The 14,067-nt window shown below is 39.0% G+C and overlaps 1 protein-coding gene across 3 annotated transcripts in view; it reads left to right on the top strand.

Annotated features, from left to right (window-relative positions):
• Positions 1-633: 633 nt before the first annotated feature.
• The window catches only part of SLAIN1 (SLAIN motif family member 1), a 79,741-nt gene continuing 66,307 nt past the window's right edge, over positions 634-14,067 (top strand). Inside the window, exon 1 of one of the 3 annotated variants that reach the window (XM_074299315.1) lies at positions 634-741. Coding sequence is in view for 2 of the 3 variants with exons in the window: in XM_074299314.1 (XP_074155415.1) it covers positions 7,819-8,576 (758 nt within the window). In the remaining variant the exon portion in view is untranslated. Of the gene's footprint in view, positions 742-7,686; positions 8,577-14,067 lie in introns of those variants that run through there. The other 2 variants (XM_074299314.1, XM_074299313.1) reach the window with 2 other exon arrangements.

Raw genomic sequence — 14,067 nt, forward strand, 5'->3', positions numbered from 1 at the left:
CATAAGATAAATAATTTAATAAGAAATAAAAGGCATCAAGGAAGTTTCTTTTAAAGAAAAAAACAAGGTAAAACAATTCTTAAAATGTCAAATTGCTTGGAGAAAGTGCTATGTTTTATCTTTGAAATTCAACATCACTGAGAATTAAGTACAATGTCTGTTTGACCTGGCCATATGTTTCAAAAACCATCCCATTTAATTCTTCCCAAAGTAGTAACTGTGCCTGTAAGGATTTAAGATTTAGGACGCAAGGATTTCAATAAAAGTGAAAAACAACCATATCATGAAGCACACAATGACCATTTATGTTGTTTTTGTCCTTTGTGCATAAATAAGCAGGCAATGAATGACCATTGTACTTCTGGAAATGTTATGCCAGCACTAGCAACTTTGTTAATTTTGGAAACTCATTGTTTCTCACTTCATGCTCGTGACTTAAATGTTCCAGGCGGTCTATTCAGTAATAAATTGGACTTTGAATTCAGAGTGTCCCTAGATACCTGCTGTGGAGAATACACAAAGATATAATCCATCAGCCAACAAAATATACCAACCAGTCTTTGTGTTTAGAATCTAGCACTGCATTAAGTCCTTTTTGGTGTAAGCACAAATGCTAAAGCTTGCTGAACTGTGGGAGTGGGGAAGGAGTGGAACAGGTATCGTATCATGCATTTCTGACTGTGCTGGAGTTTCATGCATCTTGTGTAAAGTTACATGAAAGAGGCAACACAGTCACTCTAGGTATGTATGAAATGGGGCCTTTGCAATTTTGCATATCCAAGGTAATATAGTGGGTGAAGAGAAAGGAAAGATCAAGGAAGCTCTGAGTATCACAGGACAGCACAGATGCTATGATGACTTGTAGTCCCCAAAAGGGAGGAATACATATTCCTGTGCTCTGCTAGGTTTTGACCATTCAGAATGGGTCAACAATGGGATAGGTTATCTCAATAATTCTTCTGAATTTAACACTATATAGTTATATTGTTTTGAATCTTGAGCCTAGATATGGATAGCTACCCAAAAAGTAACCTAGGATGAATTTGTTCATTGCAATGGAATACCTGATCATTGTTCAATGACTCTATTCCTGTTTTTTGGAAGGTTGCTTTAAGTATGGTTTTGTAGGTGACATTAAGAAATAAACGGTAAATTATAAATAATTTATTTCCCCCTCCACAAGGGTTTACAATTTACTGGGAGGTCAGAATATGTGCTCGTGAATCTATCTTAACAGTCACCCCACAGGAAACTAGGACTTTGGGGCATTTTGCTATCTTCTCTGTTGCACTCTTCCTCCTCTCCTTGATTTCCAAGTCTTATTCTGGAACCAGTAATCAAATCAATTCTACCACTGTTAATAGGCACAATTAATAGTACTATGGTCCCAAGTACAATCTCTGACTCTCCACACCAATAATCCCTTCCCTGATCACCATTTCTCTCCATGTATTGTCTCCTTCTATTAAAATGCATAACCCAATGCTATGGGTTTGGTATTAATATGTAGCTCCATGTGGAGAACAGTCATTGCTACAAATATAAGCTCCTTGATATTAAGCACTGTTTCTTTTCTTTCTTTTTTCTTTATTTCCACCTGGCTCACTAGTGCTTAGCTAGTGCTTAGCATGTGGTAAGCACTTAATAAACACTCCGTCATTCATTCATGAATCCTTATAAAAGCAGAAATAGAAACATATCATACATAATAGGATTATTAGAAGTCAGGATATCTGGGTTCTATCTGCAACTTTGTTAGGAGACTGAGTAAAATACTTAATCTTTCTGCCTCTATTTCCTTTTCCTATATTGGGAGATGATAATTCCTGCTCTACTTACCTCACAGAGTTATTGTGAAAACCAAATAAATGATTGTGCAAGCAATTTGAAATGTATAATATGCTACTGAAGTACAAGGTGGTGTTATTATAATAACTAATTATAGCTATATGGAAGCATAGTCACAGAGGATGTTGGAATGACTGGGATTACTAGGTAGGACTGGGTGGGATTAGAATGAGAAAGCTTCATGGTCATTTAAATAAAGTTTGGCATTTTATCTTTTTCCACTTCTCAAAAAATAAACAATGTTTTGGTATACTCTACTTTTAAGATGATCATATCAAAGCTAAAGGAATTTTATCAGCTTTCAAATGGGCTTGGTCAGAAGAGAGCAAATGATCATTGTCTATAGAAAGCTTGCTTGCCTGTAATAGGAAATAGTTTAAAGCCCAACAACATAGGGATTGCTAAAAGAAGCTTGGTCAAGCTTTTTAACGAGTTTTCTTGCCATTGGATGGTAGAAACAAATGGAGAATTCTGTTGACTGAAGTAGTAATAAAATTTACAGTGGCTTCTGAGTCAATCAGATCCCAGTAACGTTCAACAAGTCTTGTCCGTGGTTCTGCTTACCAGAAGAGTTTGCTTTCCTCTTAGAGAAGATAAAATCGGCTGACTCTAATGTATGTAGTGTCAATTGTAGGTGTGTGTGTACTAGAGGCATATATTTAGAAGGCATAAAAGGTGATAAATCTGTCCTTTGGATTTCAGTAATATAGGAACAGATTCCAGTAATATAAGGAACTCTCTTTACCAATTCAGGTGGATACCTCTGAAATTTCTAGAGCTGCCTAAAACACTGAGAGGTTTTGTTAAGACTTGCCCTTGTTTACATAGCCAACATATTTCAGAGGCAGAATTTGAATTCAGATCTTCCACTCCATCATGCTGCTTTTCTTGAGGGTATTAGGTTTGGAAGTTTGAATTCCTGTAGTTGTGGGTGCTTTAAGAAAATTTAATGCAAATCAGAAAGCAGACTATTGGTCAGACCAACTGGATATTTCCTAGAGCTAGGCAATTGGCTTAACTTGAATTAGCTCATCTGTAATACTGAGTTTATAATAATAGATCTCTGTCGGGGAAAACATTTGTAAATACAAGGGATGATTGTAGTACAATTCTAAGCCATCAACTAAATGAATGTGATTCATCTAAAGTGCTTTAAAAATTAATGTGAGCATATAGACATTATTCTATAAGAATAATTTATTTTTAAAGCAAAGTTTAAACAGTCACACTATCATTTTTTGAAGTACAGAAAGGGACTATAGATAAATTTTTCATTTTTAAAATAAATTTATGAGTTAAATGAGAGGCTACATGATATAGTAAGAATTGCTTGTGATGAAGTCCAGCCTCTGATACATGCCATTTGACCAAATGAAATCATTTAACTTTTTAATTGTTTCTCCTTCATCCCCAACAACTCCCTAAAACTATACATTATAGGTCCTGTATGTTCCATAATCAGATTTTCCTAGTCAACAGATCAGTCATAATTTTTAGATCTGACTCTTCACTTGTAAATGACCTCTGAACTTCCTTTCAGCTCTGAATCTACAAAGTTATACTGCATCCTTGTACATATTATTCACAATACAAGTAGTTGTCATTTTTATGAATTTATGTTATATGAATTAAAATTAGTTTACACTATTCTTAAAATACACTTTTTTAGGTTAAAGAATTAGGCAACTATACAGTTAATCTTATTCAAAATAAAAAGGCTACAAATTTACATCAAAATTAAGACTGCTTAATTATAACCCTGACACTAGCAACCTCTTTAATTATATGTGTTAAAGAGACTGACAACCTGGGGGGATAACCAACTGAAAATTAGTCTGATTTTTCTGAGTGCCTTTATACAGAAATGTGTGTGTGTGCATACATTATATATACATATGTATATCTATCACTGTATAATTCATGGAAATCTAAAAGTATTTTATACAAAAAATTGAAATGGCTTAAATTATTCTCAAGGAATTTGCCATTTTCCACTTTAGAAATTCTATGAGGGGGGATTGTTTTGTGAGAAAATGGATGCAGAATTCTAAAAATTTTAAGAATAGACTAGAGTCCTATACCTTCCTGTCTAAATTGCAAGATTTATTTTTTTAAGAACTAAAGAGAACTTTAGAATTCAACCTTTGAATAGAGCCTTATTTTTAATATTATTGATATTTTGAAAACAAAGTATGATTCGAGACCTCAATTACAAGTGCATTAATAAAAGCCAGTTCTTAGAAGACACAATAGAAAATATTGACTACTGGTTGCTTGGTTGTACCCTATATTCCATCATCTGAAAAATGGGGGAGGGGCTAATTCTTTATTTTATCCCTTGTAGTGTTAATTCTGGTGTAAGATGGCTGCATTTCTTTATCACATTACTCTTATTCTTTTCATTAGGATGTGCCTTTTCTTTATTTCTTTTGCTAATGTGGAGCCCCGTAGCTCTTTGTTCCCATTGTGCCTGTCTCCTTCCTTCTTTGTGTAACAGAAATACTGCTTTACCCGCATCTGCTACTGAGCATGCGAAAAATCCTTCCATAGACCTTTTACTTAGGACTTTCATTTGGAGGACTCCACTTCTCCAGGTTTTAGTAACATCCAAAGGAGACTGGAGATAGATTGAAACTCAAAAAAAGGGGAGTGCAGGGTAAGGTTTTAGTTTCCAAGAAAGGTATAGAGATGGGGATAATAAGGGAGCAGATATCACATTAGGACAGACTACCATTGATAGCAAAGATTTCCCTTATTTGTTTATTTGTATATGGAAACACTTCCAATACTCAATGCACCAGAGAATGGGATATTGACTTGTAACAAAAGAAAACATACAAACATACACACAAACATACATACATGTGCATTCAGGTCACACATGTACACAAATGTGTATACACCAAACACGTGCATATATACAAATACACACACATATATACATACATAAATACATATGAGACCAGGTCATTGATCAATAACAGAAGACACATATACACAAAACATGTATAAATATTAATACATTGCATCTAGTTTATGTAAACATGTACAGTATACATATGTATATACACACATCAATATATTTATTTATTTAGAACTTTAGTATTTATTAAGGTCTTACAAGTATAGTGCTAGTCATAGGAGTTAACAGTATAAGGAATAAATTGATTCCTAATCATAAAATAAGATTAAATTCTAAAGTGCAGTCTTAAACTATTTAACCTTGACTATTTAAGCTTTAAGTTTAGCTTAATTATTTAGGCATCCTATTTAACTATACCAAAATAATTAAATAGGAAATAGCTTGGGAAGGAGAGTACTAACTATTGGGAGTAATCAGGTATAGGTTTATGCAAAAGATTGTCCTTAAGTTGAGCTTTGGGGACTCTGGGAGAGGTAAGACATATGTGATATAACCAATGGAAGGTGAAAAAAGCGTTGTGTGAAGATTAGGCCAGTTCATGTATTTGAGGCAGAAAAGATGACTTGGGGTTAGACATCGTGAAGTACTTTAAAATTTAAATAATTTCCACTACAGGAAAATAGGAAAGACTGGAGGTGTTTAGGAGAGAGATATGGTCAAATTTTCAAACGGCCCCTAAAAATTACTTTAGTAGCTCTGTGTGAAATAGATTGGAGTAGAGAGAAACCAGTTAGGCAATATTGTAATAATCCAAGTAAGAGGTAAAGAAGGCCAGAAGTAAGGTGGTAGCTGTGTGAATAGAGAGAAATGTTTAAATTTAAAATTTGTGACTGTAGAAAAGTACAAGATTTGACAACTGATTCCTGTGAGGGAGAATGAGCAAGTAGTCTAGGACAATGTGAAAGTTACAAGATCAAGGAGACTGGAAGCACAGTACCTTCAAGAGAAATAGGGAAATTTATTAAAAGGGAGGCTGAGAGGGAGGGTTCAGGTAGTAGAATCTAGGTAGTAGAAATTTAGGACTAGATTCCACAATTTGGAATGGGAAATTTAACCTCAGCATTCTATCCTGCTAAGCAGTCAGACGGTTTGGCCAAAGCCAGGGCTCCAGCCTAGCCATTCAAGTTTATGTGGCTTACTGTGGTGCCTAAGGTTACAAACCTGAGTATCTAGTGCTAAAGAAAAAAGCTAGAGGAAGAAATTTTCAGGCCTCCTGAACATCAATAACAAAATAACCCTCAAGAAATCAGCTGCTTCTTTGAAGAAAAATTGCTGGGAAACTTGTACTTTCCAAGAAGATTGGAAATGACTTTGTGGATTCTCCAACCAAATACCTGCATATTATGGCAAAGTTCAAGGTCACCCTAGATTAGTATGGTCTGAAGGCAGAGCTCAGGGATCTGGTCCTCATCCCTGGGAATTCTCTAAAATCCTTGTACCTGTTGGGCTAAGTCTGAGACTAATGACCCTAGATCCTGCTGTGTGTGTGTGTGTGTGTGTGTGTGTGTGTGTGTGTGCGCGCGTGAGAGAGAGAGAGAGAGAGAGAGAGAGAGAGAGAGAGAGAGAGAGAGAGAGAGAGAGAGAGAGAGAGAGAGAGAGAGAGAGAGAGATGGAGAGAGGCTCCCACCCTGACCTAGTGGGTCCCAGGAAAGAGCCATGGAAACCTGTGAAACAGTATTTATCATAAGGGCTAGTAAGTTAAAATTTTCTGGAAAAAAATTAAGAAAAAAAGAAAAAAGCTAGGACTAGGTTTCAGAAGCTACTTCCTCCATCACTTTCCTATGGGGGGAAAAAAGTCACATGGGAAAAAATAGTGGAAAAGTAAACATGCATTGAAGGAAGTGGGGATACTTAGCTTGGGGAAGAGAAGAGGGGAGAAGAGTGAGAGACAATAGCTGGGTTCAAGTATTTGAAGGATTGTTACAGGAACGAGATATTTAGACATATTTTGTTTGGTTTAGTGAGAAGAACTGGAAGCAATGGGTGGAAGATGCAAAAAAAAAAAAAAAATTAAGATTGACCATAGAAGAGATTCTTTTAGCACTATCCCAACGTGCAGTGGTAGTTTCCCCCTTATTGGGTGGGCATATTGCAATGTATTACACAGTGGTGATTCTTTTCCTGTATGACCTTAGAGATCCCTTCCAACAAGCAAATTCTAATTCTAAAAAAAGCTTCTCAAAACGTTGTTGTTGATGATCCTTCCTTTTCTAGAGGACTAATGACATCATGGGATGATGTCTTGCCTTGCGCCCGAATTGGATCTGTCCTCCCACACTTTGTGTTGCAAAGGCTGAATACAGTGTGTACACCTTAAGGGCTGTCAATTAACACTGGCATTCACAACTGCACATTTTTCTTAGCCATGAGTGGTGAATTAGCCCATCGCCCACCTGGCACCTGGGTGCTTGGTCTCCTCATACACAAGCTTCTTTAGCGCTGGCCCTGTATGCCTTCTAAAGTACTTTCACATCTCCTCCTCTAGCACTTAGCAAACAATAAACGTCCACCAGTAAGGTTCCCTCAAAGGTTAGGGATGAATGAGAGGAAGGAAAACTTTTCGGTCTGCAAAAAACACTCCCTTAATTTGACACCTGGGCCGAGGTTCTCGAGTGGTTGTTTCCGTTGTAGCCTTCAAGACTCCCAGCCCGGGATCCGGCACCGCCCTTTCACAGTTCACAGTTCCCTCTCATCAAAGCGCATCCCTCAACCGCTCCCACTCCACGCCACGCCCCCCACCCGGCCCCCGCAAAAACCCGGAGCCGCGGAGCCCTGCTCTTGAAAGCCCTGTGGGACTGGAGGGGGCTCCAGTGAGCATGTGCAGAAGAACTTGGTGGCTGCTGGCCGCTCGCTCGCAGGCTCGCGCTCGCTCGGCCGGACGAGGCCGGGGCAGGTGGCTGATGCTCTCAGGGGGCTCCCTCTTTGCACCCGCAGTGCTGGCCGCCGGGCTCGGGCAGGCGGGAGGAAGGGACCAGAGGGAGCGGCAGCGGCAGCCCCGGCTCTCGGTCCTGTGGCCCCGGCCTCGCTTCTAGGTCCGGGAGCCGAGGATGGAGGCAGCTCTGCTGAAGCCACCCGCGCCGCAGATGATGGCGGAGCAGGTGAAGTGCTCACCCGGCGGGGGCGGCCCCGGAGCCGGCTCCGGGAGCGTGGTGAACGCGGAACTGGAGGTGAAGAAGCTGCAGGAGCTGGTGCGCAAGCTGGAGAAGCAGAACGAGCAGCTGCGGAGCCGGGCGGCCAGCGCTGCCGCGGCCGCCGCCTCCTCCTCCTCCTCCTCCTGCTCAGTGCCAGCCTCCTCTTTGACCTCCTCCACCCACCCCGCAGCGGCCGCCGCCTCCCCGGGCTCGCACCTGCTGCTGCTCCCGCCGCCGCTGTCCCCGCCGGCCGTGGCTGTGACCGTGACCGTTCCGCCCGCAGCTGGAAGCCCCCTGAGCCCCCCGGCCGCAGGAGCCGCGGGGGGATTGGCGTTGGCACTGAGCCCCGGGGGTAGCAGCAGCGGCAGTAGCGGCAGCAGCAGCCCAGCGTTCCCTGGGACCTACTGCCTACCCAGCCCGGCCCCGACCCTCCTGTGCAGCCTGACCCAGCCCGAACAGCCCTTCGTGTATTTCAAACCATCTCCTACCGGCTTTCCCGGGCCGGGAGAAGGCGGAGGGGGAGGGGGAGGAGGTAGTGGGGGGCAGGAGCCTGGGGTCTCTTCTCCGTTGGGGACACCGGCCCCGGCCTCTCCTGCTCCGACCCTGCTGGATGAGGTGGAGCTGCTGGACCTGGAGAATGGATTTTGCAGCCAGCTAGAGGACGAGTATACATGGTATTGTTGAACATTTTCCAGTCTTTCACCCTCTTTTTTATTATTCCAGTCCTAGTGCTCATCTCATAATCCTGATTCCTGGAGCGTGTCCAGTTGCTCTGGCCTCGAGGGAAGGGGGTGTCTATGAGAATCCTGGTCCCTGGGGCTCCAAATATCCTGGAAAGCCGAGGGCTTGAAAAGTGCCCTCTCAGGGTTCTTAATGGCTTTGCTCTTCTTTCTCAGCTCCATCCTCCCTCCCTTCCTCTGAAACCCTGAAGGCAACTTTGTCGCCTCCTCCCCTCTGGTACAGGAAATGGTGGCAGTGACAGGTGCAAATAGCTTGTGTCACTCCAGGGCTCCTGGCTTTCCTAGGGTGGGGGTGATTAGCTTTCATTCCCTTGAGGGACCAAATGAGGCTCTTTTACTGAATCGCTGGAAACACCCTTCTGCATCCCCCTCCTCCCTTCCCGTTTTTCTGCTATACCTCCTGCTGAAGAGTCTAAGCGACGAACTGGCTAGCTACCCCCGCTTGCCTTTTAATCCTTCTTTTGATGCAATGGTTGGATCCCAGACTCCTTATTAGCATTAACTGGAAAATCCATATGATCTTGTTTTGTGGCTGCTTAAATCTGCTTTTCCATCACTATTACCTTTCTCCATTAGAGAAACAGAATCATCCTATTATCTGGATTCCTTTCTGTCTTCTACTGCCTTGTACTATGTGCTTGCTAATATTCTTTTTTGCCCCTCTGAAGGGAATATTTTCCAATTGGAGGAGCAGTTTGTCTATTTTGCCCCAATCTGGGAGGCTGGTGTTGGTGCAGTCATACATTTTCAATTGCTGCATTTCCATTGATATTTTATTCTTTCAGATCTCCTTTGAAATTCTGACTTGCCTTGCAAAATGTGCTGACTTCATTGGTTTTCTCCGCAGTTGTGAATGTCAAAATGTGGACTTAACTGTGGAGTCCTAAGCATGTATGTGCTAGGTGGATATTTGACCAGATTGCTGAGGACTTTTTTTTTTTTTAAACTTTTAAATTCATGTGGAAACTCTGTATTTCTTTGCTTTGTCTGTCTAGTATTGCTGAATCCTGGAAGAGTATCCGTTCCAGCAGGATAGCCTTTTTGTAGAAGGCTCTCAATTAAAATTCTGGGAATTTCTAATTTGTAGATTCTTAACAGATGACCAAAGTTAGGCATGGTTTAAATAGGATTCTGGTTCTAGAGCTGAAAGGATCTTGGAGTAAGTCTAGTTCAGTTCCTTCATTTTCCTCATCAGTAAGATCCAGGGAAGTTGTGGCATTCACCAAGGGAAAATTAATATCAGTTTTACTTAAGTAAAAGGGGAATGAAAACTTATTTTGGTCACTGATTATACTTTTGGATTAGTTAACCTTGTGTTTTTTCAAGATAATCTTGATTCTTTCCCTATTTTCAAAGCTGTAATCTAGAGGAATAGATTGTGTAGGGCACAGTTTGCCTGGACAAAGCATTTGTCTGCCCTAGACAGGGTTTAAAATTGTAAAACCTGGTGTGTTAAACCTGGTGTGTTAACTGTCCTCTAAAATATTTGTTTCTTCTCTGAAACTCACAATTTGACTATGACTGGAAGCACTATACTCCCCTCACCCACAAATTATGCATTCTCAAGGGGACAGAACAAATTCTGACATTAAAAGGGTGAATTTTTAGAAAGGGACATTTTTAAATATTGCCTCTTTTATTGCATTTTAAACAGCTGCTTCCATTACCTACTCTTAAAAGATACTCAAATGCTACCTACCCCTTAGGCTTCTTTCTTTCTGTCCTTTTGTGTGATAGTTGCCAGATAACTTAAGAAGGGTATATCACTTTGGTACTAAATCTATTTGTATGAAAGGTTAAAATATTTACAAGTACCCATCATAACTTCTCTATTTGATTCCTGTGCAGGTGGTTCCATTTATAAAACACCAAGAGTTCTCTAAAAATTCTTGAAGTCTTTCCCCCCCTAAAGATTAAAATGTTATCTATCTTGTAAGTTTTAAATCAGTGACTTAACTGATTTTAAAGGTCCTTAGCTAATTTTAATTTTACAGTAAATAAATAATTACATACCATATTATATGGGGTAACAAGGGTGAAAATATTTAGATAAGAGAAATTTTTAAAAATATATATAAAATAATTAGCTGATTTAAAGTGATTTGATTCCTTAAAGCAATGTACACTATGTACAGAACACTATGCTAGATGGAGTAATGGGGTTAGAAGAAATAATCAGATTGGAGATCCTGCAAACATGGAGCTTATAATAAAAGTATTATTATATATACACAAATAACCTTTCACAAGAAGAGAGTCTTTATGAAAGTTTAGTTCTTAACCTTTTCGGGGAGGGTAATGGACCTTTTTGGCAATCTGGTAATATATGTGAATTCTTTTAAAATGCATAAAATACTAGAGTTTACAAAAGAAGCCACTTATATTGAAGTACAGTTAACAAGTTTTTAAAAAGGACTTCTGCAAATTCAGAGGACACCTCTTAAACCTCTTTGCCAAGGGAAGCATAAAATGCTTTGTTGAAGAGGTGATATTTGAGTTGGGCTTTAAAGAATGGGTAGAAATTCAACAGCTGTAGGTGGAAAGGCCTGTTAAAGAAGGCATGCATAGTAAGCAAAGGAATGGAGACAGCAAAGCAGCAGGGGGTGTACAGGCGACTAGTTCAATTTGAAGCAGAGATTACATAGAGAGGAGTAGTGAGAAATAGTTCTGGAAGGATAACTTTGTGCCAGATTGTGAAGGGTCTTGATGACAGACTCTCAGACATCTTATTAGCATTAATTGGGAAATCCATTTGGTCTTGTTTTTGCTGCTGTTTAAGTCTGATTTTTTTCTCTACTTATAATCTTTTCTGATTTTATTCTGATAGTGAAATGGAACTATCTCAAGTATCTCAACCCAAATACATTGCTTACCTTCTAGTATTTCCATTATGCTCTTTGAAGTTAGATTTTTCTCCTTTAAGGGAAAGTTAATCTACTCTGTCCTAATATATAAGACCAAGAGTTGTGTAGTCATTTTGAAGAGGACAATTTGACCCGTGGGGGGAGGGGAGAGGGGGGGGTCAGTGTGCAAGGAAGACTATTTAGGAAGTAAAGGATATATGAAGAGGTGGCCAAATGAAGGCGGGAATATAATTTAATAAGCTATTGTGTTTTTTCCAAGTAATTAGAGATAATAGGATGTGTGAGATTGGGAATGGAGGGAGAGAATATGAGATGTTGCAAAAATAGAATGATACTGTTACCTGAAAGGCAACAAATAGAAGAATTAAAGATAGCATTGAATTTTTGATTATAGAAAACTGAGTGAATGGTAGTGCCACTGATAGAAATAGTAAAGTCATTAAGTTCATGCTTTTTGGAAAAAGACAACCTAGGTTTTAACATGTTGAATTTAAGGTGTTGGCAGGATGTGGAGATGTCCTCCAAATGTTTAGGGTTACAGTTCTAGAGAATGGGAAAGATAACAGGGCTGCAGATAAAATTTGTAACTAATCTTAGAGCTTTGAGAGTGAATGAGATTTCCAAGAGGGAGAATGTAGAGAAGAAAATGAAATATTAGGAAAGACTTTTGTGGAATGTGTATCTTAAAGAACTTAGAGGACAAATTGCCAGTGCAGGAACAGGAAGGTAGAAAGGAATAGCTTCAATAGACTGATCTTTCTTAAGCCAAGAGAGAAAGAGTATCCAGAATTAGGGGAATTTATATGAGGAAAAAATGAGTCTTTATTTCATTATAGTTTCCTTTGTAATTTTATATATACATGTAATTTTTTTTTGGATGTTCAGTCAATTGTTTTTGTCTCTTTGGGGATTTTCTTGGCAAAGATACTGAAGTAGTTTGCCATTTCTTTCTCCAGCTCATTTTACAGACAAGGAAACTGAAGCAAATGGGTTAGTGACTTGTCCAGGTTCACACAGTTCTTAAGTGTCTGAGTCTGGATCTGAAATCGGGTCTTTCATATTCCCAACACTTTGAAAAGTAATCCATAGACCCCAGTAGAACTGCTAACAGGATCCACTATACAAAGTTAAGAATCCTTTTAATAGGTGGCCATCTAATGTTATATAATTAAATTTTCATGTCATTGGAATTTCAATGGAGTAGTAGAGATGGAAATAAAATTACAAGGAGTTGAATTGAAATTAGTGAAAAAAATGTAGGTATTGGGCACGGACAACTTTTTGAAAAAGTTTAATTGTAAAGAAACAGGTACTTAAAAGGGTAAAAGGTCAAAAATGGATTGGGAAGGACTGCTAAGCATGTTGAGGGGGCAGCTAGGTGGCGCAATGGATAGAGCACCAATCCTGAATTCAGGAGGACCTGAGTTCGGATGTGGTCTTAGACACTTAACACTTTCCAGCTGTGTGACCCTGGGCAAGTCACTTAACCCCAGCCTGGGGGGGGGGGGGGGGAGAAAGTCAGTTGGTAAGAGAAGTTGGATAAAGCCTTTTGGAATAGCTTTCATATTAAAATTCTAAGACCTGTTATATTGAAAACAAGAATACTTGTTACATATGTGAGGGTTTTTTGTTGTTTTTTTTGTTTTTTTTTTTGTGGGGGGGGGCATAGGGGACAGGCATCCTGTTTGATGTTAGCATACTACCAGAAAGAAAACTTCATTTTTCTTCCAGTGAAGGAGAAAAGTTTCCCAAGCATTTTGAGATTGTTTTCTCTTTATCATTTTGACAGATACTGAAGAAAATGTTTCTAAGCTTTTATATCATTCTTTGAAGGATTAGAGTCTTCAAGATAGTCTGTTTATCTTTCATCTTATTTTTTAAAAATGGTATTAATATATTTACATAATATATGTATATATATCCAACATAATTTTAGCTTAATGAATTTAATTATATTGCTTTTTGGTGTTTTAGGAAGTATTGGAAACAATTCATAAGATGCTTTTTGTTATTTAAACTTAACATTTGAAAGGAATGTTTAGTACTTATTTTAGGAACATCTTGGCCACAAAAGACTAAAGAATGAACTCACCTTGAATAGCATTAAGTTTTGACTTTGGAATAATTATAGAGAGTAAGAAAAGAGCAGGTATGTGTCAACAAATCTAAAATGTGATATTTTGCTATTTACTAGAATCTTCTTCTTTTACTTATGAAATACCTTAAGGCAACAAAGGTGGAAATGATTGATAATCTATATTCCTTTATAGATTTTAGTTTCAGAAAATTATGTTTAGTCTTCTGATAGAATTTCACAGAGTGATGCAAAGTTTTAAATTGTGGTTCAACACAAATCAGTTATGCTTAGCTTAATACTTGTGGAGTATAAAAGTATTTAGTATTTGCAATCCATTAGACTTTATGCTCCTTGAGTATACCATTGAAATTTTGAATCTTCCTCTGTAGCTTTGCACAGACACCCTTTGTATGGAATAGATACTCAGTAACTACTTCCTGTATTGGATTACATCCAAGATCCCATCTGTGTGGGTACTTCTTCT

Source organism: Sminthopsis crassicaudata, chromosome 3 (assembly GCF_048593235.1).
Source record: "Sminthopsis crassicaudata isolate SCR6 chromosome 3, ASM4859323v1, whole genome shotgun sequence".
Classification (NCBI taxonomy): domain Eukaryota; kingdom Metazoa; phylum Chordata; class Mammalia; order Dasyuromorphia; family Dasyuridae; genus Sminthopsis; species Sminthopsis crassicaudata.